This window comes from Acomys russatus, chromosome 19 (assembly GCF_903995435.1).
Source record: "Acomys russatus chromosome 19, mAcoRus1.1, whole genome shotgun sequence".
NCBI classification, from domain to species: Eukaryota; Metazoa; Chordata; class Mammalia; order Rodentia; family Muridae; genus Acomys; species Acomys russatus.
This window is the reverse complement of record NC_067155.1, coordinates 47,064,034-47,089,495: the sequence shown is the minus strand read 5'-3', so window position 1 is coordinate 47,089,495 and position 25,462 is coordinate 47,064,034. Positions and strand designations below refer to the sequence as shown.

Here is a 25,462-nt window from a genome sequence, read left to right as displayed (position 1 = left end):
AAGGCAGAGGCAGGTGGATCGCTGTGAGTTCAAGGCCAGCCTGGTCTACAAAATGAGTCCATGACAGCCAAGGCTACACAGAGAAACCCTGTCTCAAAAAACAAAAACAAAAAATGGATTTGCTAGTGTCCAATAAAGAAGAGCTTTGATCAAAGGCCAGGCCATGTTAGCCCATCTGTGATTGCTCTCAACTGTGGATTGATTAGTATGGAGTGACTGCTACCCGCTGCTGAATGGTGCACCATATTCCTCGGACTTGTAGTGTCTCCCTCATGTATGACCTTCTTGTGCAAACTGAAGATTCCACAGCTGTTAAAGACATTAACTGCACAAATAGGTTTTTCTCCTCTATGAAATATCCAGCGACAACTATCTTACTATTAAGGTTCTGTCAAATTCAATACACTGCTGGGTTCCACCAGAGTATGAGTTTCCTGGTGCCGCTTAAGGCTGGAAGAAGTAATAAAGGCCTCGCCACAGTCTTTGCATCTATAGGGTTTCTCCCTGGTATGGATTCTCTGATGCCGATTAAGCTGTGAGGAAAAGTAATACGCTTTGCCACACTCGTCACACTTGTGAAGCCTATCTCCAGTATGGATTCGCTGGTGTTTGGCAAGGTATGAAGAGCAGCTAAATGCTTTGCCACACTCTTTACACACGTAGGGTTTTTCTACAATATGGGTTCTCTGATGCTTATTAAGGTATGACGAACAGTTGAAGGCCTTGCCACAGTCTTTACATATGTAGGGTTTCTCTCCAGTATGAATTCTCTGATGCCGATTAAGCTGTGAGGAAAAGTAGTAAGATTTACCACACTCCTTACACTTGTAGAGTCTGTCTCCGATGTGAATTCTCTGATGTTTAGAAAGATAGGAAGAACAGTTAAACGCCTTGCCACACTCTTTACACACATAGGGCTTCTCTCCAGTATGGGTTCTCTGATGCTTAGTAAGGTAGGACGTGCAGTTGAAGGCCTTGCCACAGTCCTTACAGATGTAGGGTTTCTCTCCACTATGGATTCTCTGGTGTCGAATAAGCTGTGAAGAGCACTTAAAGGGCTTACCACAGTCTTTACACCTATAGGGGATCTCCTCAAAATGAACTTTCATATGCTGGATCAGATACGAGGAACAGTAGAAGGCCTTGCCACACTCCTGACACTTGTAGGATTTCTCTCCTGTGTGGATTATCTGGTGTCGCGTAAGGGTTGAGCTGTTATTGAAGGCTTTGCCACATTCTTCACATTTGTAGGGCTTCGCTCCGGTGTGAAGTATTTGGTGTCGAGTAAGGTTTGAGTGGTACTTGAAGGTCTTGCCACACTCTTTACATATGTAAGGTTCCTCCCCAGTGTGGATTCGCTGGTGTCGGATAAGCTGTGAGGAAAGCCTGAAGGGCTTACCGCAGTCTTTGCATCGATAGGGCGTCTCCTCGAAATGAACTTTCATATGCTGGATCAAGAACGAGGAACAGTAGAAGGCCTTGCCACACTCCTGACACTTGTAGGGTTTCTCTCCTGTGTGGATTATCTGATGCCGACTAAGAGTTGAGCTGTTATTGAAGGCTTTGCCACACTCCTGACACTTGTAGGGCTTCGCTCCGGTGTGAACAATCTGGTGTCGGGTAAGGGTTGACTGATACCTGAAGGCTTTCCCACACTCTTTACACTTGTAGGGTTTCTCTCCAGTGTGGATGACCTGGTGTTGTGTAAGAGATGAGTGTTTACTGAAGGCCTTGCCACATTCCTTACACGTGTATGGCTTCTCGCCTTTATGGATTATCTGATGTTGACTAAGCGTGTGGCTTCTCTTGAAGGCTTTCCCACATTCTTGACATTTGTAGGGTTTCACTTCAGTGTGAATGACTTCGTGTTGAGTAAGGGTTGAGTTATATTTAAAGGTTCTGCCACACTCTTTACATGTGTAGGGTTTCTCTCCAGTGTGAATTATTTGGTGTTGGGTAAGGACAGAAAGTGTATTAAAGGCTCGGCCACACTCTTTACACTTGTGTGGTTTCTCGCTCTTATGAGTTATCTGGTGTTGGGTAAGGTTTCTGCTTCTCTTGAAGGCTTTGCCGCACTCTTCACATGTATAAGGTCTTGCCGCAGTGTGGATTATGTGGTGTTGGTAGAGGATGGAGCGGTACTTGAAGGCTTTCCCACAGTCTTCACATGTGTAGGGCCTATCTCCTTCGTGCGCCCTGAGATGCTGATCAGAAGCTGAGTTGTCAGTAAAAGCTCCGCCCTGTTCCTCATGTTTGCATGGCTTCTCTTCGCTCTGCGCACACTGGGGGATGCTAAGTGCTGCCTGTTGATCACAGTCTTTGATAGAGTTGTTGCAGTCGCAAAGGTTCTCTGGGGAGAAAAGAGGGCACACAATTTCAACCATGGCTAAAGCTCTGAGTTTCATCATACCAACAGCATTTTCTCTCCAATACGTTACTCCCCGGTCTCATTAATGACCTTCCTGGTTTCACTGCACATGTAGCAGATTCTCTTAAGTGTCTAGATCTGGATATGGATGAAGAAAAGAGTTGGATGGTGGCTAACTGAGGACAGAGTGAGCTCACACTTGCCTGGAAGCTCAGCACTTAGGAGAGTGAAACAGAAACATCACGCTTCAAGGTGGGCATGGGCTCCATACCAAGTGCCGGGATAGCCTGGGCTACACAATGAGACCTTGTCTCAAAGCAAAGAAGCAACAACACTTCCTGCTTTTATTAAACTGTGTATTTTGGTACATAGGAAATGGATTTGCTGGAGACTGAATAATGAGCTCTTCAAAAAGATTAGCACACTGCAAAATGCGCCCTCCATGCTCACACCTCTCTCTCTCTCTCGGTTTGTTTTTTTTTTTTTTTCAAGACAGGGTTTCTCTATGTTATCTTGCCGGTCCTGGACTCCCTTTGTAGACCAGGCTGGCCTTGAACTCATAGCGATCCACCTGCCTCTGCCTCCTGAGTTCTGGGATTAAAAGCGTGCACCACCACGCCCGGCTCACACCTCTTGTCTAAAGGGATATTTGGTTCAGTTCAGCCCAGCTGCATTTCAACTGTTCAAGCTCTTCATTCAAGCATGGAATGGGTGCTTTTTAAGAATTACCCAAATTTCATTTAAGAGGAAAGTCATGGGCCCAAACCTGATGTGGACATTTGACCAACCATACAGTTTCTTAACAGTGATTTTCTGGGATGCTGTGTGCTCTTGATTTCAGTTGGCAATAGTTTTTTGTTTGTTTGTTTGTTTGTTGTTGGACACAGTTGTCACAGAGTGACTGTAAAATGCTTTCTGGTCTTCACGCTCAGTGACATTTGTAGGTCTTCTCTCCTATATGAACTCTGGTGTCAATTAAGAGTTGACCCGTTACTGAAGCTCTTCCTAGACTTTTGACATTTGTAGGGTTTTGCTCCAGTGTGAACAGTTGGTGTCGAGTAAGGGCCAGTTGATAGATGAAGGCTTTGCTATATGCCTACCTTTCTTTCCTGAAAATTGTCATGGTCACAATTTCCAATCTTCTCCCTATCATATTTTGGAATAAATGTTTTCTCTCTTGCTCTAAAGAAAAGCCTAGGGCACAATGAGAAGAAACACCCGCAGGGAGTCCCAGCAAGCCACCGTCTCAGTTGCCTCACTAAGGTGAGTTATTTCCAAATCTAGAGTCAATGCCACGAGGACATGTCCTCCGGATAGCAGAGCAGCAAACAGAAAAGCCTCTTCATTTCCCCACAGGAATGTGAAACTAACCAAAAGATAACAACCAACTGTCTTGGTGACAAATCCCCAAGGTGGCTAACCCATTGATGCGCCCCAAGTGACCACAAAAACTACGGGCACTGGATGGAAAGTCTGTTACTTCCATCATCGCCCACAGCTCTTCTTTTCTGAAAACAGCACTCACCCCAAAACAGACGAACAAACAGAAACCTTCGAACACCATTCTGCTCTCTTGAGAGAGAAAAAGAGAAAGCAGACGTGTACACTTGAGAAGTGGCTGAAGGCTGTCTGATAGGCAGCTTCAGTACAGCCTGCTCTGCAGGGGGTTAACAGGCATACTTTGGACGGCAGGATCAGGACAGGAAGATGCCATTACTTCAGACAGTCAGCCACAGAAGGTAGAATTTTTTTTTTTTTTTAAGATTTTTTTCCTGCCGGGCGGTGGTGGCATATGCCTAATCCCAGCACTAGGGAGGCAGAGGCAGGCAGATCTGTGAGTTCAAGGCCAGCCAGGTCTATAAAGCAAGTCCAGGACAGCCAAGGCTACACAGAGAAATCTTGCCTTGAAAAACCAAGATAAAAAATAAATAAATAAATAAATAAATAAATAAAAGAAAAACCAAGATAAATTTTTTTTGTTTTTCTTTTGATGTATGCATGTGTTTGTGTACAGTATGTGCATGTTGCGGGCAGTGACTCCAGAGGGGGCAATGGAGGCCCTGGATTACAGGAGTTGTCAGCCTCTCCTCCCTAACCTGAGTGTTGAGAACAAAATCTGAGCAGGAGCAGGACTTGTTCTCAACCACAGAGACTTCTCTCTAGCCCAAGCCCAGGGAGTCCTAGGCAGAAATATGAAGAACCATTTCTAATAGAAAAGATAAAACTAAACCACACAGAAAACAACCATATTTGAAGGGCTCTAATGAGCTCTACGCAGTTCCTGTATGTTATCTGGATGGTACTGGTCCACAGACATGAGAAAAGATGGTAGGTTTTATAGTTCTATTGTTTTAATTTGCTATTTGTACATGTAAAGGGTACTGCATCTAGGGCCGGAGAGATGGCTCACCAGTCCAGAGAACCCGGGCTCAGGCCCCCGCACCCACAGGGCAGCTCACAACTGCCTGAAACTCCAGCTCCTGAAAAATCATCTCCATTGAGCCAGAGCTTCCCAATCCACATCTGACAGCAAGGCTTCTTCCTCCTCTGTCGTCTGCCTCCCTCCCACCTACCTGGGTACATGGTTCCTGCCTCTCGGCTCTTCACATCCCAAGGCTCTTATCTCTGCTCCAGCAGTGTGACCAGGGAGGGCTTACACACAGCAAGACCTGTCCAGAGAGAGCGATGTTCAGTTAAGAGTCCCCTGATACATTCAGTTAAGAGTCCCCTGATATGTAATAGCATGTCTCTGACCACACTGTGCTGGGAGAAAAGAAGAGGTAAAAGAGGAGAGTTGAGGAAATGATTTCTCCAGTTACTCCCTGGCACAGCCATTAGAATATGTGTGAGGGATTTTCACCTTGGAGATGCTAAGCTTCACTTGCACACGTGACCAAACTCCAGAGCAAAAGGGGAGATGGGGTGTAAGATCCAGCCACAGCACTTCAGGCCAGCAAGTGTCAGGAGTTACCACGGATCTAGACCAGTGGCTCTCAACCTTCTCAATGCTGAGACCCTTTAATATAGTTGTCATATTGTGCTGAGCCGCGACTATACAGGATATGCAGGATGTCTGACATGTGACCTCTGTGGGGGTCGAGACCCACAGGTTGAGAAACACTGACCTACAGCGAAGACGACACACTTCCTCAAGAAAGGCAATTTCAAGATAAATACAATTGAAATGATTTCCTCTAGACCTTCAAACCCCTACATAATTCCCTTATACAAAGGAATGTGAACGGCCTTCATACAAAATGGAACCCCCCTAGATAGAGTCTACAGAGAGAGAGCAGATGGCGAGAGGGAATGAAGAATTCTGTAGATGAGAAATCCTCACCCAGGGAGACAAGGTTTCTGTAATTCTCCAACATCACATTTCTATATAAACTCCACTGAGCAGGGTCTAGGCATTCCCGCTCCTCTGGAGAGAAATCAACCGACACATCCTTGAGCGACAACAGCTCCTGAAATAAAAGTTGATAGCACAAAGAACTAAACAAAGAAAAAACAAACGACCTAATCAAATCAATAGGCTAAGGAACGGAACGGGGAATTCTCGGATGAAGCAATTCAAATGGCCAATAAATACTTTAAAAATGATTCACCATCCTTAGACACCAAGGATATGCAAATGTAAAGCAGTCTGAGAGTCCAACTCCCGGCCATCCGAATGGGCACAATCAAGAGAACAAATGACAGCAAACAACAACAGGATCGGGAACGCAGACCACCTACCTATTCACTGCTGGTGGGTGTGTAACCTGGTACAGCCACTATGGAAATCAGTGTGGTAGTTTCTCAAAAAACCTAAGCACAGACCATCATATGCCCCAGCATAAAGCCAGAGAGCTCCATCTACTGCAGATCATGGCTGTTCTGGTCCTAATAGCTGGGAAATCAATCAACCTAGATGACCATCAACTGAAGAGTGGGCAATGAAAATGTGACACACACACACACAACAGAATTGTATTCATCCACAAAGAAAAATGAAATTTGTAAGATGGATAGAATTGGAGGGGAAAATTACACCAAGTTAGGTAACCAAGGCCCAGAAAGGCAAATGGCACGCGTTCTCCCTAGTATACTATGCTAGCTTTGAATGTTCGGGTCTGTACATTTCAGATGTTTGTGGAGGTCAGGAAGCTAGACAGGGGCCACTGAATGGGGTGAGGCCTTACCAGAGGAGGGGCAGCACAACGTGTGTGACATGGAGGTAGCAGGGGGATCACCGGGGACGCACCTCCCACAGTGGATGGGGTCCTTTCACATCAACCATGATGAAGAAGATGCCCCACAGGCTTGCCAAAGGCCACTCTGGTGGGGCACTTGCTCAACTGAGCTTCCCTCTTCTCAGATGACTCTCACTTGGGCCAAGTTGACAAGAACAAAGACACAAGTGTCCTGGTTAGCAAGTAATGCTGTTGAAGCTGGGGACACAGCCCAGTGGTTAACTTCTGGCCAAGCCTGACAGCTTGAGTTCCATGCTTAGGGCTCCCTGGTGGAAGGACAGCACCAACTCCTCCCACAAGCTGTCCTCTGACCTCCACAAGCATGCTGTAGCACAGACATGTACAGCCCCATTTGTGGACACACATACACACAAATACATGCATGTGCACACACACACAAACAGATACAAATTAAATGTAATGAAAAAGTTTAAATTTCAAGACAAAATAAGAAGTCTATGGTTATATGGGAAGACAAAAGACACAGACTAAATCACTATAATACTAGAAAATAAGTTCGTCTGATGGACACTAGCTAACTTTAGTGGGTTCGACTGAAAGCACTCTTTCAGTTCTGAGGTCTCTGCATCCAGAAAGTTCTCCAAAGAAGTGACAGGGGTTTGAGATTGTATTTTTTTTTAAAAATTAAGTATATACACCCTAGGGTTGTCTCTGCCAAGAGCTGGGACCTGAGACAGGTGTGGGGGAGAACAAATTTGAGTGTCTGGATTATCAGTGTTCTTTCTTGAGAGACATTCACATACCCCACACCTACCCTAGAGAAACTTGGGGAAGGCCCATGAGATGCTGGCAGAAGTCGTTTGTGTCACATCTTACTAGCACTAGAAGCCAGCTCTTCTTTGTTCTAGGCATGGTGACCAGCCCCAGCCTCACAGACGGACACCATAGGTGTCTAAACTCACCAGAAGTTGGGGCTATGACAGAGCACAACTCATTACAGAGCTGACCCATTACACCTAATGAGAATACCTTTACCCTGGGAAAGTGGGTAAAAAGTGAATCAATTAAAGGGCATTTTTAATACATAGATGTCACCATAAATCCTTGTTATAGAACCATTTACTTCTTGGTAAGTAGCACTGAGTAACCAAGTCAACAGAATGCACTAAACGTGAGTTCCTAGGTCGCACCAAGTGCACAGAAACCACAGAACTACATGACAAACCACAGTGTTTACAGTTCAGAGCCTTGAGGACAGAAACTAAGTGCCAGGAAGTCATACAAGTTAAAATGGGGATCTTAGGGAAAGGAGATGGCTTGGTGGGTAATTACCTGCTGCACAGGACTCGTGGGAATGTCAGGCGGGCCTCCTTGGGATCCCAACTCTCAGGCCACGTGGCTAGCTAGGCTCCACAAGTCAGCACAGTCTGGCTTCAAGAGAGCCTCTGTCTTAACATGTAAGATGGAAAACAATTGAGGAAGCCACCTGACACCTGCACTTGGCCTCCACACACGTGCACTCCTTTGTGCATGCACACCTATACCCACACACAAATGTGAACCCACAAATGTGAGTGTGCATACACAGTGCACACACACAAAAAATAAACAAAAGTCAAAGAAGAAATGGAGACTTCTCCGGGTATCTAGTTCAAAACTTAAAACACAAGAATCTTTACGAAATAAAAGAATCACATCACAAACAGGTAACCTCACTAACAAGTTACAATTGTATTTATAAGACAAAGCAGAGGCAAGGTTACCAGAATGGAAAAATGCCACCATACATTCTATGGGACTTTTTGTTGTTGTTGTTGTTGTTGTTATTGTTTGGTTTGGGTTTTTGTTGTTTATTTTCAAGACTTGATCTGTAGACCAGGCTGTCCTCAAACTCACAAAGAGAGATCCATCTCCCCCTGCCTTCTGAGGGCGGGATTAAAGGCTGCACCACCGCTGCCCGGCTCACATTCTGTGTTTTTAAGGATATGAAGATATTCAAACTCTATCAGAGGATGACACAGCAGGTGCCTGGGCTCCCAGCCCGAGAGGGTCAAGTAAGAGGGCTGTGACATCGGGGCCAGCCTATGCTGTGCAATGCATTCTCACACAGGCAGGGCAGAATAGTAAAACCCTACCTCAACACATCAGAGATGAATAAAGCAGGAGTTAGGTCTGCACGCCAATAATATTTCCACTTTACAGAATAACTTTGGGTCTCGGGAGGTAGCTCAGTGAAAAGGCAGCCACCTCATAAACATGCTGCCCAACGTCCAACCTCCCGCTACTACCAAAAAGAGTCCTAAGTTTACGAGATGACAGTTTAAGAAACAGTGGACAGTCACCACCACTGTAGTGTCTTTGCAATCAGAATATAGGTGGCTCGGGGTTGGGGATTTAGCTCAGTGGTAGAGCGCTTGCCTAGCAAGCGCAAGGCCCTGGGTTCGGTCCTCAGTTCTGGGAAAAAAAAAAAAAAAAAGAATATAGGTGGCTCTTCTTGTGTTTCACATCTGCAGATTCACCCAGTACAAGGTGATGGAAAGTACCGTGGGAAGACACCTGAGCTAAGCACACACACCTCTCCTGCCATCGTTCTGCTACAGTGCAGAGAATCTACTAGCGATGCCGTACTTCTATTACAGCAAGTGTTCTGAGAAATCTAAAATAAAGTGTACTAGAGGATGTCTGTAGATTATTTGTGAATGCTGTCACGACACATAGACTCCTGGAGTATTTACAGACTGTGGGTACCAAGGGACTGCATGAATCTCTACCATTTCTACTTCAGCTATAATTTGGTAACCAGTGCAAACTACACTGGTAGAGGTGGTCCTCAAACCTCCTAAGGCTGCGACCCTTTAACACAGCTCCTCCTGTTGTGGTAACCCCAGCCATAAAATCATTTTCGTTGCCACTTCATCACCATAATTTTGCTACTGTCCTAAATCATAATATATATATTGAGACAGGTTTGCCAAAGGTGTCTCGCAACAGGTTGAGAACCACTGGTTTAGTGGCTTCCCTGATTCTGAGCTGTCTTTGAGACTTTGTTTTTGGAAACAGGAAAGGCCAAAGACATATTGCTACCTTAAAGGACCCTAACATGTTGTGTTAGTTAGGGTTCCTTAGAAGAACAGAACGAACAGAATGAATATATATTGAGAGAGAATTTACAGGGAAGTCCAAGAGACTCCCCAAAACTGATAGGCTGCAGCCGTTGCCCTTGGTTCCCTACTGCTGAACACACTATGCACTTCAGACACAGGACGAAGAGGAGCTGATCCAAAAGACCCCTCGGAGGACTAGCTTTCACAGTACCAGAAGCTGCCGTGCAGGTTTCCAAAGGAGAGACACCGCCGACAGTGCTACCCAGCTATGATGCCTACGACCCGCACCAATGACCAACGTGGCATGACAGCCCGTGCAAGAACAGCTGGGGCGGGGGGTAACTCACAACTCTCTAGCTGGACTTAATGCTAACCAAGCGGGAAACCATGCCTGGTACTGGAAACCTAGCCAACTACCCAGAGTTATGAGACCACAGATCGTGGAGGAGAAGCTACAACTGCCACTTTTCTAGGCCAGCATAGTTTCCAGCTACATTCTAAACAGTCATCTCTGTATTTGCAGACAAGTGTAGCTCTCACTCCTCCTCAAAGAATATTCTCTTTGAAACACATGGAGACCATTAAAAAAAAAAAAAAAAACCACACATACACAGACTGATCAAAATGCAGAAATAGTTGACTGTTTCAGCCACAATACATCGGCTCAGGGAATGTCACAGGGGTGGTGGGGTAGGGACCAGAGGAGCCAGATGCCGGCTAGATGTCTCCCAGGAGTGTCAGGGAAGTCCACCCAGGAAGCCTCCACAGGACAGTTTCTAAACAAGACCGATGAAGAACCACACTAACAGACATGCCCTAGACAAAGACACAGGCTAGTAAGGATTGCTAAGGCGTGGAGAAACAGCCCTCCCTTAGGAAGAGGCCTCTAACTCATGAGTCAATACCGGTGTCAGCCCTGAAGTCATGTATACACAAGTGGCATTATACAGACTTAGGGTGTGTGTGTTTGAGTGTGAGTGTGTGTGTGTGTACAAAGAAAAAGCTATCAATTGAGAAGGGGGGGTACACAAGAGGGATTAGAGAGGGAAAATATGTAATCATATTAATTCCAGATATTAATTTTAAAAAACAAGAATAAAAAAAATTGCCAGGCATAGTGGTACATGACTTTAATCTCAGCACTAAGGAGGCAGAGGCAGATGGTTATTTGTGAGTTCCAGGCTAGCTTGATCTAAATAGGGTTCCAGGATAGCCAGGCTACACTACAGAGACTCTCTCTAAAGTAATGGCAGGCACTCAAACAGGGCAGGCACGTGGGGGCAGGAGCTGATGCAGAGGCCATGGAGAGGTGCTGCTTACTGGCTTGCTTCTCGTAGTTTGCTCAGCCTGTTTTCTTATATCATCTAGGACCCACCAGCCCAGGGGTGCCCCCCCAACAATGGCCTGGCTCCTTCCATATCAATCACTAATTAAGAAAATGCCACACAGGCCTGCCTGCAGCTAGATCTTAAGGAGGCATCTTCTCAATGCAGGCTCCCTCTTCTCAGATGACTTGAGCTTGTGTCAAGTTGACACAAAACTAGCTAGCACACCCTGGGCAGTGGTGGTGCAAGCCTTTAATCCCAGCACTAAGGAGGCAGAAGCAGGTGGATCACTGTGAGTTTGAGGCCAGCCTGGCCTACAAAAGCGAGTCTAGGACAGCCAAAGCTATACAGAGAAACCCTGTCCCAAAAAAACCACCCAAACAGGCTGGAGAGATGGCTCAGAGGTTAAGAGCCCTGGCTGCTCTTCCAAAGGTCCTGAGTTCAATTCCCAAGAACCATATGGTGGCTCACAACCACCTACAGTGAGGTCTGGCGCCCTCTTCTGGTGGGCAGGCATACATGAAGGTAAAACACTGTATACTTAAATAAATCTTTAAAAAAAAAAAAAGAAAAGAAAACCACCCAAACAAACAAACAAACAAAACTAGCTAGTACATACATTATACTCTGGGTTAGTACAGCAATGATTGTCTTCACACCAGAGAGACTGAGAAGCCCACAGTGGCTCAATTCACATGGCTGGATACCTCTGTAATCCTAACCTCATGCTGAAGGCCTAGAGGATCCCTGGAGACCAACTACACTTCCATCCATGTTGGAAGCCCAAAGATGTTGGGTTTTTATATCAGAAAAGGAATGTAGAAGCAGCAGTAACAGTAGCAAAGGAAGCAACAGCATAGGTGAATTTACCAACAAGACTGTAAGAGCAAAAAGGCAAAGCTTTCCTCTAGGACTTCCTTTTAAGTGAGCTGCCAATCGAAGATACCACCCACATTTAGAAAGAGTTTGGTCACCGCAAATAGTGACCAAGAAAATCTCTCACAACTGTGCCCAGAAGCTTATGTCTTGATTCCAGGTCCAAATTGACAACCAAGGCTAACAGTCACACACAGGACAATGTTCACTTTGTGACAGCTGGTGTTTCCTGGATATCTATAGTATGAGAAGTTAAATTAAGAGAAAAGAAAAACCGGTAAAGAGTGACATACATTTCCCTTCAGTGTCATCCTGCCAAATGGAAAGAGTGCCCAAAACAGAACCTGGCGTACTATGATCTCAGCTTCACACTGCGCACAGATAACTGACTGACTTGTTGGGGGAAACAGGGTCTTTCAATGTAACCTAGGTGCCCTGGTACCCCCTGTGCAGCCCAAGCTGCCCTTAACTCAATCCCTCAGGCAGCATCCCAACCGCTAGGAATACAGGCATGTACAACTGCACGCACATGCGACCAACCACATCAAAGAACACAGGGTAACAGAGCTGACCAGGGGATAAATTATTACAAAAAGAGGAAATTTCAGATCTTCTGGTTTTGTGTTTTTGTTGTTGTTTTGTTTTTGTTTGTTTGTAAGAAACGGCATTCTTAAACTTCATGGAGTTTACTCAAGTAGGCACTTGAATGGGTGCTAGCCTCACCCTCAGATGACAGGATGTCCAACCTGTACAAAAGCACATTACACTTTTGCTGAAGCAATCACGGCTCGCAATAGAAACCTAGCATGTAAATGGGCTCGGAGAAGGCAGGATACATTTTAGCAAAAAAGAAGACCATGTTGAAACTCAGAATATGCATGATACATATACAATGGGCGCCTACTGCCCTGATGTCAGACCTGGAAAAACCAAAACAAAAACCAAACAAACAAACAAAAAACCAGTATGACCCAAACCTTCCATCACTCATTGAAGGGACTATGTATGAACTGCCAAGCTTTGGGAACAGAGGAGGTGAAAACTCTCCCTAGACCTCAGGCAGTGAGCAGCTATAAATACATGTGTGAGCACAGACATGGGGTAGTCATAAGGTAGAAATGGTAAAAATCACAGTTCTAGGAAGTGTTTATTATATATATTTCCAGGAGCAATAGCAATTTAACCCAGGATTGGGCACAGCCTTTAGGAGGCCTGTTACCAAAAAGACAGCCCAACTCTCAGGAAGCATCAGCAAAAATCAAGGAAACTTCTAGGCCAATATGGGCTACCTGAAGAGCTGTCATTAGGAGAAGAAAGAAAAAACCAGAGGGGGTGTTTCAGGGAACATAAAGGGGGGACTTAGGTAGTACTGGCAAGATGACAAACTGACTGTCAGAATTTTTTTTGTTTATTTGTTTTTGTTTTTGTTTTTGGAGACAGGTTTTCTCTGTGTAGCCTTGGCTGTTCTGGATTCACTTTGTAGACCAGACTGGGCTCGAACTCACAGTGATCTGCTGGCCTCTGCCTCCCAAGTGCTGGGATTAAAGGCGTGTGCCACCACACTCAGCTATCAGAATTTTTAAAGAATAATGCAAAATCTCTTCAGAAGAAAAGTTAAAACTGACTTACTGTACGACCCACAAGTTACAAAAGGGTGAGGACACAGTTAGAATATTAAAGTAGTCAAGATCTGTAAACAAATGCAGACATATACCAAAGGGTCCCCTATCTCTTTGGAATCCCCCTTAAAGGCTGCATGCTCAAAGGAACCTCCCTAGGACAGAATCCAGAAACCTTTACAACTCCTATCCTGATACGTGGCGGCCAGAAACAGAGAGGATCAGCACCTGATGTCAGGAAGTATTGAAATACAATACAATACAATAAATAAATAAATAAAATTTTAAAAATGGAGGATGAAGACACATCACCTCTAAAGTCAGTCAGCGGAAAGCTCAACCCAAATAAAGCTTGATAAAGTGCCTGTGCCTAGGGAAGATGAGGGAAGTGGGATGTGAAAATGTTTTTTGTTTTTTTGTTGTTGTTTTTTTACCAGGAGTCTACCTACCCTGTGCTTTCTGCTCTGGGGCAAAGTCCACGAAAACAAAACAAGTCCTTTCAAATTGCCACCTGATGTGCAGGGGTAAAAGGCGGCGGGGGCGGGGTAATAAAAGGCACCGAGTCCGTTTGAAATCTACGCGGGGCGGTTTGATGTGAAGAAACGAAGCTGGCGTGGGAAATTCTTAGGAATTTACTATCCTGATTGGATGCTGCCCAACAATTCAGGATGCTCAGGAGAAATGGGGAGCGAGGGCCCCAGCTCAGAGCTCCTCTCAGGAAGGACCAGCACTCGGGGACTCCGGGTATCCCCAAGATCCCGCCATTGGGCTGCCAGGCCTGTGCCCTCGCTGAGAGCCGTCAGGGCCGCCCCAGAAGGACTCGACCCGGGACTCGCCGCCGACCCTGCACTGGCTGCAGCTGCCGCACAGCCCTTGCTACGCTACTCCGAGACCAGGACCCCGACTCACCATGGCCGGATTCCAGAACGGTTGTTTCCGCGGTGTCTCGTTCCGGGGAGTCCGGGTTCCCGGGTCTCTGGGTTCCGCAGTGTCTCGTTCCGGGGTGTCCGGGTTCCGCGGTGACCTGTGTTCTGGGAGTGTCTTGGACTCCAAGACGCCTGGAGTCCTTCTTGTGAGTCCAAGTGATGAGGTCACAGGCTGAGCAGCGAGGAGGGTCCCGGAAGTGCTGATAGGAAACAGACTCCACCTTGGCAGCGCCCCACACAAAGCCCTCCAAGGCTGAAGCTTGTCACCAGGGCCTTTTCTCAATATAGAGGGCCTACATGGAGAAGACTTCCCGGCTACCCGCAGCCTTGACTGACAGTGCAAGTTACCACTTCAAGACAGGGTTTTGCTGCACAGATATTTAAAAAAAAAAAAATATATATATATATATGCAATCCTTTGAGAATTTCATACAATGTATTTTGACCAACGTATATTTTGTATGTCTTTATAGTTGCTTCAAATCCCTATGAAATATCTGGTATTTGCAAAATTCAATTTTTATTTCTGGCCTTGTGATAAGCAACTGGCATGTCTACATGACTTCCACTTTGTTCTGAAAAGAATACTCTGATGAATACAGAATCCTATATTGACATTCTTTTTCTCTAACTTTTAAAGTTGTAACTTCGTGCTTTTGCTTTGTATTGGTTGGTTGTTTTTCGAGACAGGGTTTCTCTGTGTAGCCCTGGCTGTCCTGGAACTCTCCTTGCAGACCAGGCTGGCCTTGACGTCACAAATATCTGCCTGGCTCTGCCTCCTGAGTGCTGGGATCAAAGGCATGAACCACCACAACCAGCTTCATGTTTGTTCATTTGCTTTCTTTCTTTCTTAAGATTTATTTATTTATTTAAAGATTTATGCCATTCATTTTATGTAATTTCTCAGTCCTTGTTAAGATGAAAGAATTTGGGAAAATAAATGCTGCCTTTGGAAAGAAAGAAAGGAAGGAAGGAAGGAAGGAAGGAAGAATGAAAGAAAGAAAGAAAGAAAAAAAGAGTTGCTATGGTCATGGTGTCTCTTCACAGCAATAGAAACCCTAAGTGCAAGGATTCATTTCTCTACTTCTGACTCTGGGTTTAGTGTAGCCAGTGTAAGCACTACTTTTTTAAAAAAATAATTTGTTTAATTTTACTTTAGTGTGAGGGTGTCAGAGCCATTGGAACTGGAATTACAGACAGTTGTGAGCTGCTATGTGGTGGCTGGGAATTGAACCCAGGTCCTTTGGAAGAGCAGACAGTGCTCTTAACCACTGGGCCATCTCTTCAGCCCCAGCACTAATTTTTTAAAAATTCTATTTATTTTAATTTAGGTTTCTTATACTTCTACTTCCCTTCCACCCCCACTCCAGCACTAGGTAGGAGAGAAAGCTTAGTGGGGAGAGAGGGCTGCGTTCTCTTTACTAATTCCAGCTTGTTAGGGTCGTCTGGTTCTTTGGGGGCAATGCCAGTCTCAGTCATCAAGATGTCTAGCAGTCCAGCAACGGCAAACAAAGCAGCGGCTTTCTTCCCCAATTATCTCCTTGAAGCGCCCCCCCCCCCTTGAAGCATCCCTTTCTCTCTCTGGGCCCTGGTATTTATATCCTCTCAATGTCCTCAGAATTAAACCAAGTGCAGTTGGTGAAAACCATGGCCCCTCTCTGAGCCGCACAAGGCTGTGGACAAACTAGAGGCAGCCCTATACCCCACACTTGGGGTTAAAACAAAAACATGTTTACACACAACATAACTGAGTTTTTAAAGGTACCAAAGCTTCCACTTACAGGCCAGCCTCCCCATGTTTCTCTAGCCAGTTCCAGCATTGATGGACGAGACCACCAAACTGTGAGCCAAAATGAACCCATCCTTCTGGATATTGCTTTTTCTCTGGTATTTTCTGACAGGAATGAGAACAGTAACTAACACGGGGCCTTTCACAAATCATTGGAAATTCTGCCCTAATGCTAATCAAAAATTCATTTAACAAATTTTTATAAAACTCAAGTCAGCAGCCCAAACAGCAATTTTATTAGTTTTTTGTTTTTGTTTTTGTTTTTGTTTTGTTTTTTTCAAAACAGGGTTTCTCTGTGTAGCCTTGGCTGTCCAGGACTCACTGTGTATACCAGGCTGGCCTTTAATTCACAATGTTCCACATGCCTCTGCCTACCAAGTGCTGGAATTAAAGGCATGTACCACTATACCCAGCCCAAACAGCAGTTTTTAATATTTTATCTTATTTTTGTTTTATCTGAGACAGGGTCTCACTGTGTAGCACTGGTCTACTCACTATGTAGACCAGGCTGCCCTCAGACTCACACAAACCCACCTTCTTCTCCCTCAGCCTCTTGAGTGCTGAGATTAAAGGTGTGCACCGCCATATCTAGCAAGATGGGTTAGACTTTGGGGAGGGGGGTTAGACTTTGGGGGGGTTAGGCTTTGGGGGGGGTTAGACTTTGGGGGGGTTAGACTTTGGGGGGGCTAGACTTTGGGGGGGTTAGGCTTTGGGGGGGTTAGACTTTGGGGGGGTTAGACTTTGGGGGGTTAGACTTTGGGGGGGGTTCGAGACAAGGTTTCTCTGTGTAGCCTTGGCTGTCCTAGACTTGCTTTGTAGACCAGGCTGGCCTCAAACTCACAGTGATCCACCTGCCTCTGCCTCCCGAGTGCTGGGATTAAAGACGTGTGCCACCACGCCCAGCTAAGATGAGACTTTTTAAAATGGAATACTTTAACACAACACAACTCAAAGAGGTACTGCTCTGATACTTACATATTGAAAACATTTTTAAAAATTTGTTTCCATAATAATTAAGCCATTGTTTTTCTCTCCCATCTATCTTTTTTTGGGGGGTTGGGTTTGGGTCTTGGGTTTTTTTTTTTTTTTTTTTTTTGAGATGGGGTTTCTCTGTGTAGCCTTTGGCTGTCCTGGGTTTGCTTTGAAGACCACGCTGGCCTCGAACACACAGCAATCCACCTGCCTGTCCCTCCTAAGTGCTGGGATTATAGCCATGCACCACCATGCCCAGAAAACCATTATTTTTCCTAAGAGCAAAAAATGCTGTGTGCAGTAAAAAATCCATACTTTATAACGTACAATATTTGTGTGTGTGTGTGTGTGTGTGTGTGTGTGTGTGTGTGTGTGTGTTATGCATGTATAGGTGCACTGTGAGAGTATGGAGGTCAGAGGACAACCTCAGATGTCTCTATTCAGGGACATTATACCTTGCCCTTCCCCGATGGAGACAAAGTCCTTTGTTGGCCTGGAACGTCAGCCCATAGGCTGGACTAGCTGGCCCATGAGCTGCAAGGGCTCTGCCTGCCTTGGCATCACACCCTCAGATAACCATCCCACATCACTGCACGGGAATTTGAGTTCGTTAGCTTTTCTCAACTTCACGTAAGATAAAACCATCTGGGGAGAGGGAACTTTCATTGAGAAAAGGCCTCTGTCAGATTGTCTGTAGGCAAGTCTGTGGGACATGTTCTTGATTAATCTTTGACTTGGGAGGGCCCAGACAACTGGAGGCAGTGCCACCCCTGGGTAGCACAAAAAAAGGAAGATGAATAAGGCACAGAGAGCAAGCCAGTAAGCAGCACCCCTCCCTGGCCTCTGATTCAGTTCCTGAATCTGGGTTTCTGCCTGAGTTCCTGACCCAGCTTCCCTCAGTGCGGAGTGTGACCTGAGAGTTGGCTGTTGGTTTTTTGTTTTTGTTTTTAAGATTTATCTATTTATTACATATACAGTGTTCTGCCCGCATGTGTGCCTGCAGGCCAGAAGAGGGCACCACTGGATCTCATTGTAGATGGTTGTGAACCACCATGTGGTTTCTGGGAATTGAACTCAGGAGCTCCAGAAGAGCAGATGGTACTCTTAACCACGGAGCCATCTCTCCAGCCCAACCTGAGAGTTTTAAGGTGAAATAAACTGTTTCCTCCCCAAGATGCTTTTCGTCATGGAATCCCATCACATCACCAGAAACCTAAGCAGAACAGTTTTGGACCTGGGACCTGGGAGTCTGAGCTTAGGTCCTCATCCGTGTAAACCCAGACCCTCTCCCCACTGGGTCATCTTCACAGCCCATATGTGCAAACTCAAACCCTCTCCCCACTGGGTCATCTTCACAGCCCCGTGTTTCCATCCTGAATAGCAGCCAAGGCGCTTCAGGTAGTTTCACTGGTGATGCTGGCATGACAGCAGGTGCAGTGAAAATGGTCCTGCTGTAATCCAGGACTGACGCTGACGCCAGGCCACACAAGGAAATGTGAGCTGGCACTGGAAGAAACACCTCACGTTCATTCTGAGTTTGGCTCTTTTCTTAGTATATTGAAAGTGCACAGTGTGTGTGTGCACGCGCTTGCATGCGCATGCATGAGTGTGTAGGCCAGATGACAGCATCCAGTTGATTCTCCCCTCACACTCACACTTTTACATGGGTTCTGGGACTCGCACTCAGGTTGTCCTTCTGTCTCCTGACCAATCATACTGCTCCTTGAACTTTTTTTTTTTAAGGCAAAAGTTACTTTTTATCCCTACGGTGAAAAAAGGAAGGTGCTACACAAAGAGATGAAATTCCACAACAGTATAAAAGCAAAGCCTGCTGGAACCAGTAACTGCAAGTAAAGTTGACAATGTGACAATGACACTTTACCCACTCCAGATGAGGGACAAAGCCCCCAGGTAAGGACAAGGCTGCCCTCTCCTGGCGCTTGTGCTCAAGTGCCACCTTCAACAAGGCAGTTACACAGCAGAGCTCTGGCTTCGAAAGCGCTGTCTGTTCATAATTTTATGAAGCATCTAAATTTCGTTTACTAGTTAAAAAAAAAAAAAGGATAGAAAATCTGGACCAAGTAAATTGTGAACTCAAAAAGTTAGAGAAGGGATACCAATTACATTAACAACACTTTCTTTAAAAAATAGAATCACTTTCTTTTGAAATCAACCAGTGGTGAGATGTGTTTTTTTCAGGTGTCCTATGATGGCACCCAGCTTTCCCTGGCAAATCCTGCCAGCCCATGTCCCCGCACATTGACCTGCACGAGCAAACAGGCAGTGTTACTTCCCGAGAGTGGAGAAGAGCACATGTTGCCACTGGGCAATGGGCGTAGACAGAGATGCGTGGCTTCTCAATGCCAGATATGGTTGGAGAGCTTTCCTTGTTCTATTAGAAAAGTCCATGAGGAAGCTGTGAATAGGATCAGTCCAGAAGTAAAACTCTTTATTTTCACTGTCCAGACATCAGTCAATATACTGGGAAAGCCAGCGGAGAGCCTCGCCGTAGCCTTGCCTCTTGAGCACACTGCACATGAATACTTCCATTGGGCGGGCGTTCAGCTCCTTCAGAGTCACACTCCCCTTTCATGTTGTCTGCCCATAGAGCCCAAATATTTCCCAGAGTTTTTCCTCATTGATTGCATCTTGTTTCCCAAGATAAGAACTGGCACATTGGAGATTGTTTCATCAGTCACTAAAGCATTAAGCTCAACTTTGGACTCCATGAGGTGGGAAGGATCCGCACAGCCCACCAGAGAAACCGTCCCATTAACTGCTGGGAGGTAGTTGTTCCAAACCCGACGCGCTTGCTCATGTCCACCAAGATCAAAAGTGGTGAAAGTCATTCCAGCAAGTGTCGGTTCTTCTGAAGTGGGATGCAGTGTGGGTACGTGCTGGCCTAGTCTGTCATCTTTCAGTATGTGAAGAGGAGTGGTTTTGCCCGCATTGTCCAAACCTAAGAATACGACCTTTGCCAATTTCTTGTAGAGTCCTAGGAACTGGAGCACACTGCTGAAGCCATTGTAGGTCCACTCAAAGATGAAAGACATTATTGATGCTCCTCTGGTGGTGGCTGGCGGTGCAAGCCTCCCTCAGGACACACAGACCAGCAGTACCCAGGACCGCCAGCCTCCTTGAACTTATTCTTGGGTCTCATGTCTTTACCACAGCCGGATTTTCCACAGCCTCCACATTCTTCTATACAACTAGTGGATATGATTTAAGTTCAAAGAAGCCCCAGTGTGTATGTCTTGAGTCTTTCAGTTCAGTGTCCCAGAGTTCATAAGGAAGAAATATATAGAGGGCTAAAGTGCTTTGCTCATGTATTTCTAAAAGGTCTTACTTCCTGAGCCACGGGTCACAAAAGCATAAATTATAGCTTTAAGGTTTTTTTTTTTTTTTTTTTTTTTTTTTGGTTAAAGATGCAGGCATTATTCCCTCAGTATGTTATGCAAATTTTTCACCGGCAAAAAAAAAAAAAAAAAAAAAAAAAAAAAAAAAGACATACTAAGTATGGAGGTTATTCACTCAACCCAGAGCCCTTTCCAGATGTAGTCAATAAAAATAAAAATAAAAAAGAGCTATGGTGTTAGCTTAGCACCTGTCAGGATGCAAGAGCCAGCTCTAGCAGCATGCGTGACAGATAGAGTACAGCCCTGCACCCTCTGAGCTTGAGCCAGGCTTACAGCAAGAGCTGCATGTGGAGGGACAGGCAGGTGGGAAGGTGGGCAGTGGCCCCGTAGCAGGAGCACGCTCTGGGATGAGGCTGAACCGCGTGTGGAGTACGGCTGGACTGTGCAGGGCTAGACGAGGTGGTGCCTCTGACACAGTCTACTGTACCTAACGCCCAGAGGCAGCAAAGGAGAACCCTCCATGTGCAACAGAGGAAGACAGAGTCAGCCTCTGGCTCACACACACACACACACACACACACCCATACATACAACCACAGACACACCTCATAGAGAGACATACCATACAACACACCTCATAGACACACAACAAACAGGCACACACACACACACACACATACACACACACACACATACATACAACCACAGACACACCTCTTAGAGAGACATACCATACAACACACCTCATAGACACACAACAAACAGGCACACACACACACACATACACACACACATACACACACACACATACACACACACACACACACCCATACATACAACCACAGACACACCTCATAGAGAGACATACCATACAACACACCTCATAGACACACAACAAACAGGCACACACACACACATACACACACACACACACATACATACAACCACAGACACACCTCTTAGAGAGACATACCATACAACACACCTCATAGACACACAACAAACAGGCACACACACACACACATACACACACACACATACACACACACACACACACCCATACATACAACCACAGACACACCTCATAGAGAGACATACCATACAACACACCTCATAGACACACAACAAACAGGCACACACACACACACACACACATACACACACACACACACATACATACAACCACAGACACACCTCTTAGAGAGACATACCATACAACACACCTCATAGACACACAACAAACAGGCACACACACACACACACATACACATACACACACATACACACACACACACCCATACATACAACCACAGACACACCTCTTAGAGAGACATACCATACAACACACCTCATAGACACACAACAAACAGGCACACACACACACACACAACATAGACACACCACACATACACTACACACATCATGCACAAATACAAATTGATAAGGACCTACTATCAAAAAATATACATGAAGAAAATGGTCAACATCACCAATTACGAGGAAATCACAAGAAAATGTCACCTTACTACAGATGGAATGTCTAATATAAAAATGCAAACATGTAGCCAGGCAGCAGTGGTGCACGCCTTTAACCCCAACACTTCGGAGGCAGAAGCAGGCGGCTCTTGAGGCCAGCCTTGTCTGCAGAGTGAATTCCAGTATAGCCAGGCTACATGGAGAAACCCTGTCTTGAAAACAATAACAACAACAAATGCAAGCATGCACTGATAAGGATGTGGAGAAAGGGGATCATTTATACAATGTTGGTGGAGCTGTAAATTAGGACAGCCAGTAGAGAGGATACTATACATGTTCTTGAACAAACATGAAAACACCACAGGATCCAGAAGGCGCACTCCTAAGTATCAACTGAAAAGGAGTGCAAGCATCATGCTGAGTACAGATGTGCCACTCCCACATTCACTGCAGAGCAAGCCCAGGACAACCAAGGCTAGCCAGAGAAACCCTGTCTCAAAAAACAAAAACAAAACAACGGGGAGGGGGGCTGGAGAGATGGCTCAGTGGATAAGAGCACCACCTGCTCTTCCAAAGGGCCTGAGTTTAAGTCCCAGCAACCACATGGTGGCTCACAACTGTCTATAATGAGATCTGATGCCCTCTACTGGCTTGCGGACAGAACATTGTATTCATAATAATAAATAAATAAATATTTTAAAAAAGAAATCCTGTCTCAACAAACAAACAGAAACAAGATTTAAAAAAAAAAAAGTGTTGAAATAATTAAACTTGCCAGAGAATTTCAAGACAGCATAACATTTAAATGTGGCATGGTAATTGCAGACTACTTTTAATCAGGTGGGCAGTAAGAATTTTATGAGGACGGGGGGGGGGGGGGGGGGGGGGGGGAAGCACATAATGATTTGAAAACCATGGTGCCTGGCCAGAAAAGCTTCAAATTAAAAGTCACAGACATGAAAAGTTTATTGCTGAAGAGATTTGTGTCCATTGAAGAGAATCCAAGCACTTTGTGTGGGACACTAGGGAATTGGTCAAATGCCACCTTACCTTAGGTTCCATATCAGGTTGTCAACTCATTTGAAAGGCTTCTCTTTGAGAAGAGGGCACCACTGAGGCCACCCCACTACCACAAGACCACCCAAGGGAGTGAAGTGTTTTTCTGGATTCAGATTCCCAAGGACTTAGAAGTTGCTGTGGTATTGCTCCAAGAGGGACTCTCTACCACTCCAGCTGCTAGCTGATCACGATGTCATGCACGGGGTGCTGGTTTTGTAGGCACGCAGAGTCACTATGACTCCCACTGGGATTTTTAAGGAAGGGCTTAGAAGGCAGCCGATGTGCATCAGGGTCAAATTCACTACAGAAGAGGGCAGTGACGGAAGCAGCAGGGGTGAAGCTAAACACCGGGGCATGATGACGCATGTATGCCTTTAATCCCAGTGCTTGGGAGGCAAAGCCAGGTAGATCCCTGCGCTTTTAGGCCAACCTGGTCTAGACCAGTTTCACACCATGTAGGGGATACGTTGCAGGATCACGTCACAAACAAAAGGGGGCGCTCTAAAGCTTTAAAACATCCATGACGCAGAGGCAGAGAACAAAGGGTGTTTTCGAAGCTGGGTGTGAAGGAGGCCTCGCTGCAAAGGCCACAGGGATGAGGCTGACCACACCCACTGGAGTTCAGATGAGTCCAACAGGTGCCACAAATGCTGAGCATGGCGCTTGCCCCGCTGGGTTTCAGTCTTGGTTTCGCCAGATTCCTCCTTTCCGTGCTCCCAACTCCTCTCTCTAGAGAGATTTGATCTTTGATATTTTACCTTTGGATATATAATATTGTTTTTTATTTATCTTATTTTACAGGGGATCACAGAAAGGAGTTTGTTTTTTTAGACACAGGAGAGACTATGGACTTAGACTTTGGGGAAATAAGAGACTTGATATGGCTTAGGGGACTTTTGTAAATAGAGTGAATCCATCTTGTATTATGGGATGACTGTGCTGTGTTGGTCCACTGGGGGAATGCTGCGGCTTGGATCTGGAATTTCCCCTATATGTTCACGTTTTCCATGTTTGGGACACGCTTGGTGATGTTATCTTGGGAGGTTAAGAAAGCTTTAGGAAATGCGAAGCAATTAAAAGAATTTGGTCAGTGGGAGTGTGTCTTAGCCCGGTTCTGTCTTGGTCTCTGTCTCCTAACCCGCCATGCTGGAAGCTGAGCTGCCCTGCATTCCTTCCCAACCATAACAAGCTTGAACCCGTGTCCATGAGTTAAAATAGGATTTCTCCTTTAAGTTACCTTCGTAAAGTAATTTGGTAAGAGGGGTGAAAAAAAAAATATCAAAGACACAACATGAATTTTATTGATTCGATCTACTGAATGTTGGAGGTTCCAATTTTAAAAACACTGCATTAGAGAACGGTAATATAAAAGTATTTCAGCAAAATAAAACTCACAGCCATGTTGAAAATCAGTAATATACTATAATATGTTTAAAAGTCAATTATCTAAATTAAACTATCTATACATAGAATACAGATAGCACATTATAACTGGAGTTATTTTTTTTTTCCTACTAACAGTATCCACTGTGTGCCAAAAGTTGTTCTCGGCCTAGGAGTGGACCTATAAATGATCAGAACAAAGATTGTTTTCTTATACAGTTTCCACTACGATATCCATGCATTACATCTCTTTCTTTTGCCATCTTAAGATGACTTACCAACATATGCGAGACTAATTGTGGATTTGTTTCGTTTTCTCATTACTTTTCACATAAAAATCTTCTGTGAAGGTATTATATGCATAAGTTATAAAGCACTTTGAGTCTATATAGTGAAAGCCTAAAATGCTGCATTTGAAATGGATGCAATGTTAACATTTCATTAGAACGGTACTTTACTCGGGACTGTAAGAACTTATTGATCTAAATGCAGCTGAAGTGCACAGAGACAAAGGCCCTCAGAGGCTGCACTGAAACAGAACGAGCCATGGTGAGGGTCAACCACATTCAGATGAGTAAATGGGGCTAAAGAGATCGTTCGGTCTTTAAAGGCTAGGCTCACAATCAAAACGTTAAATAAGTAACTGACTAAAAACATTTTAAGCCCTAAAAATCCCTTGGGATATAAAAGGTATTTTTTTAAACAGAAAAAAAAAATCCCATACTGCATACTTTGATAACTATGTATTTTACATATAGCCAAAATCTTTAATGTATAATATTATCACTATATTCTGCTCCTATCTAGGTTTTGAATCTTTCACTTTATACTTCTACAAGTCTGACGCCTGTGCATAGGAATTCTAATCAAAGCATAATCTCTATTGCAATTAAAGTTATCAAGAATTGTTATCAGTAGAATTTGGGAAGGGAATAATAATTACCTTTTATAAATTTGCTTTATGCCAAGGCATCCTGAAGAAAATTCAACAGAGCAGGAATGATGGTTTATGC

The 25,462-nt window shown here is 44.9% G+C and overlaps 1 protein-coding gene and 1 pseudogene across 1 annotated transcript; both read right to left on the bottom strand.

Annotated features, from left to right (window-relative positions):
- Nucleotides 1-253: 253 nt before the first annotated feature.
- LOC127203373 (zinc finger protein 11) lies at nucleotides 254-2,384 on the bottom strand. Its single transcript, XM_051162144.1, has one exon. The coding sequence runs from the start codon at nucleotides 2,382-2,384 to the stop codon at nucleotides 381-383; it is 2,004 nt and encodes a 667-aa protein (XP_051018101.1). The 3' UTR covers nucleotides 254-380.
- A 17,115-nt stretch (nucleotides 2,385-19,499) lies between these two features.
- Nucleotides 19,500-20,228, bottom strand: LOC127203150 (GTP-binding protein SAR1a-like; annotated as a pseudogene).
- Nucleotides 20,229-25,462: the final 5,234 nt, after the last annotated feature.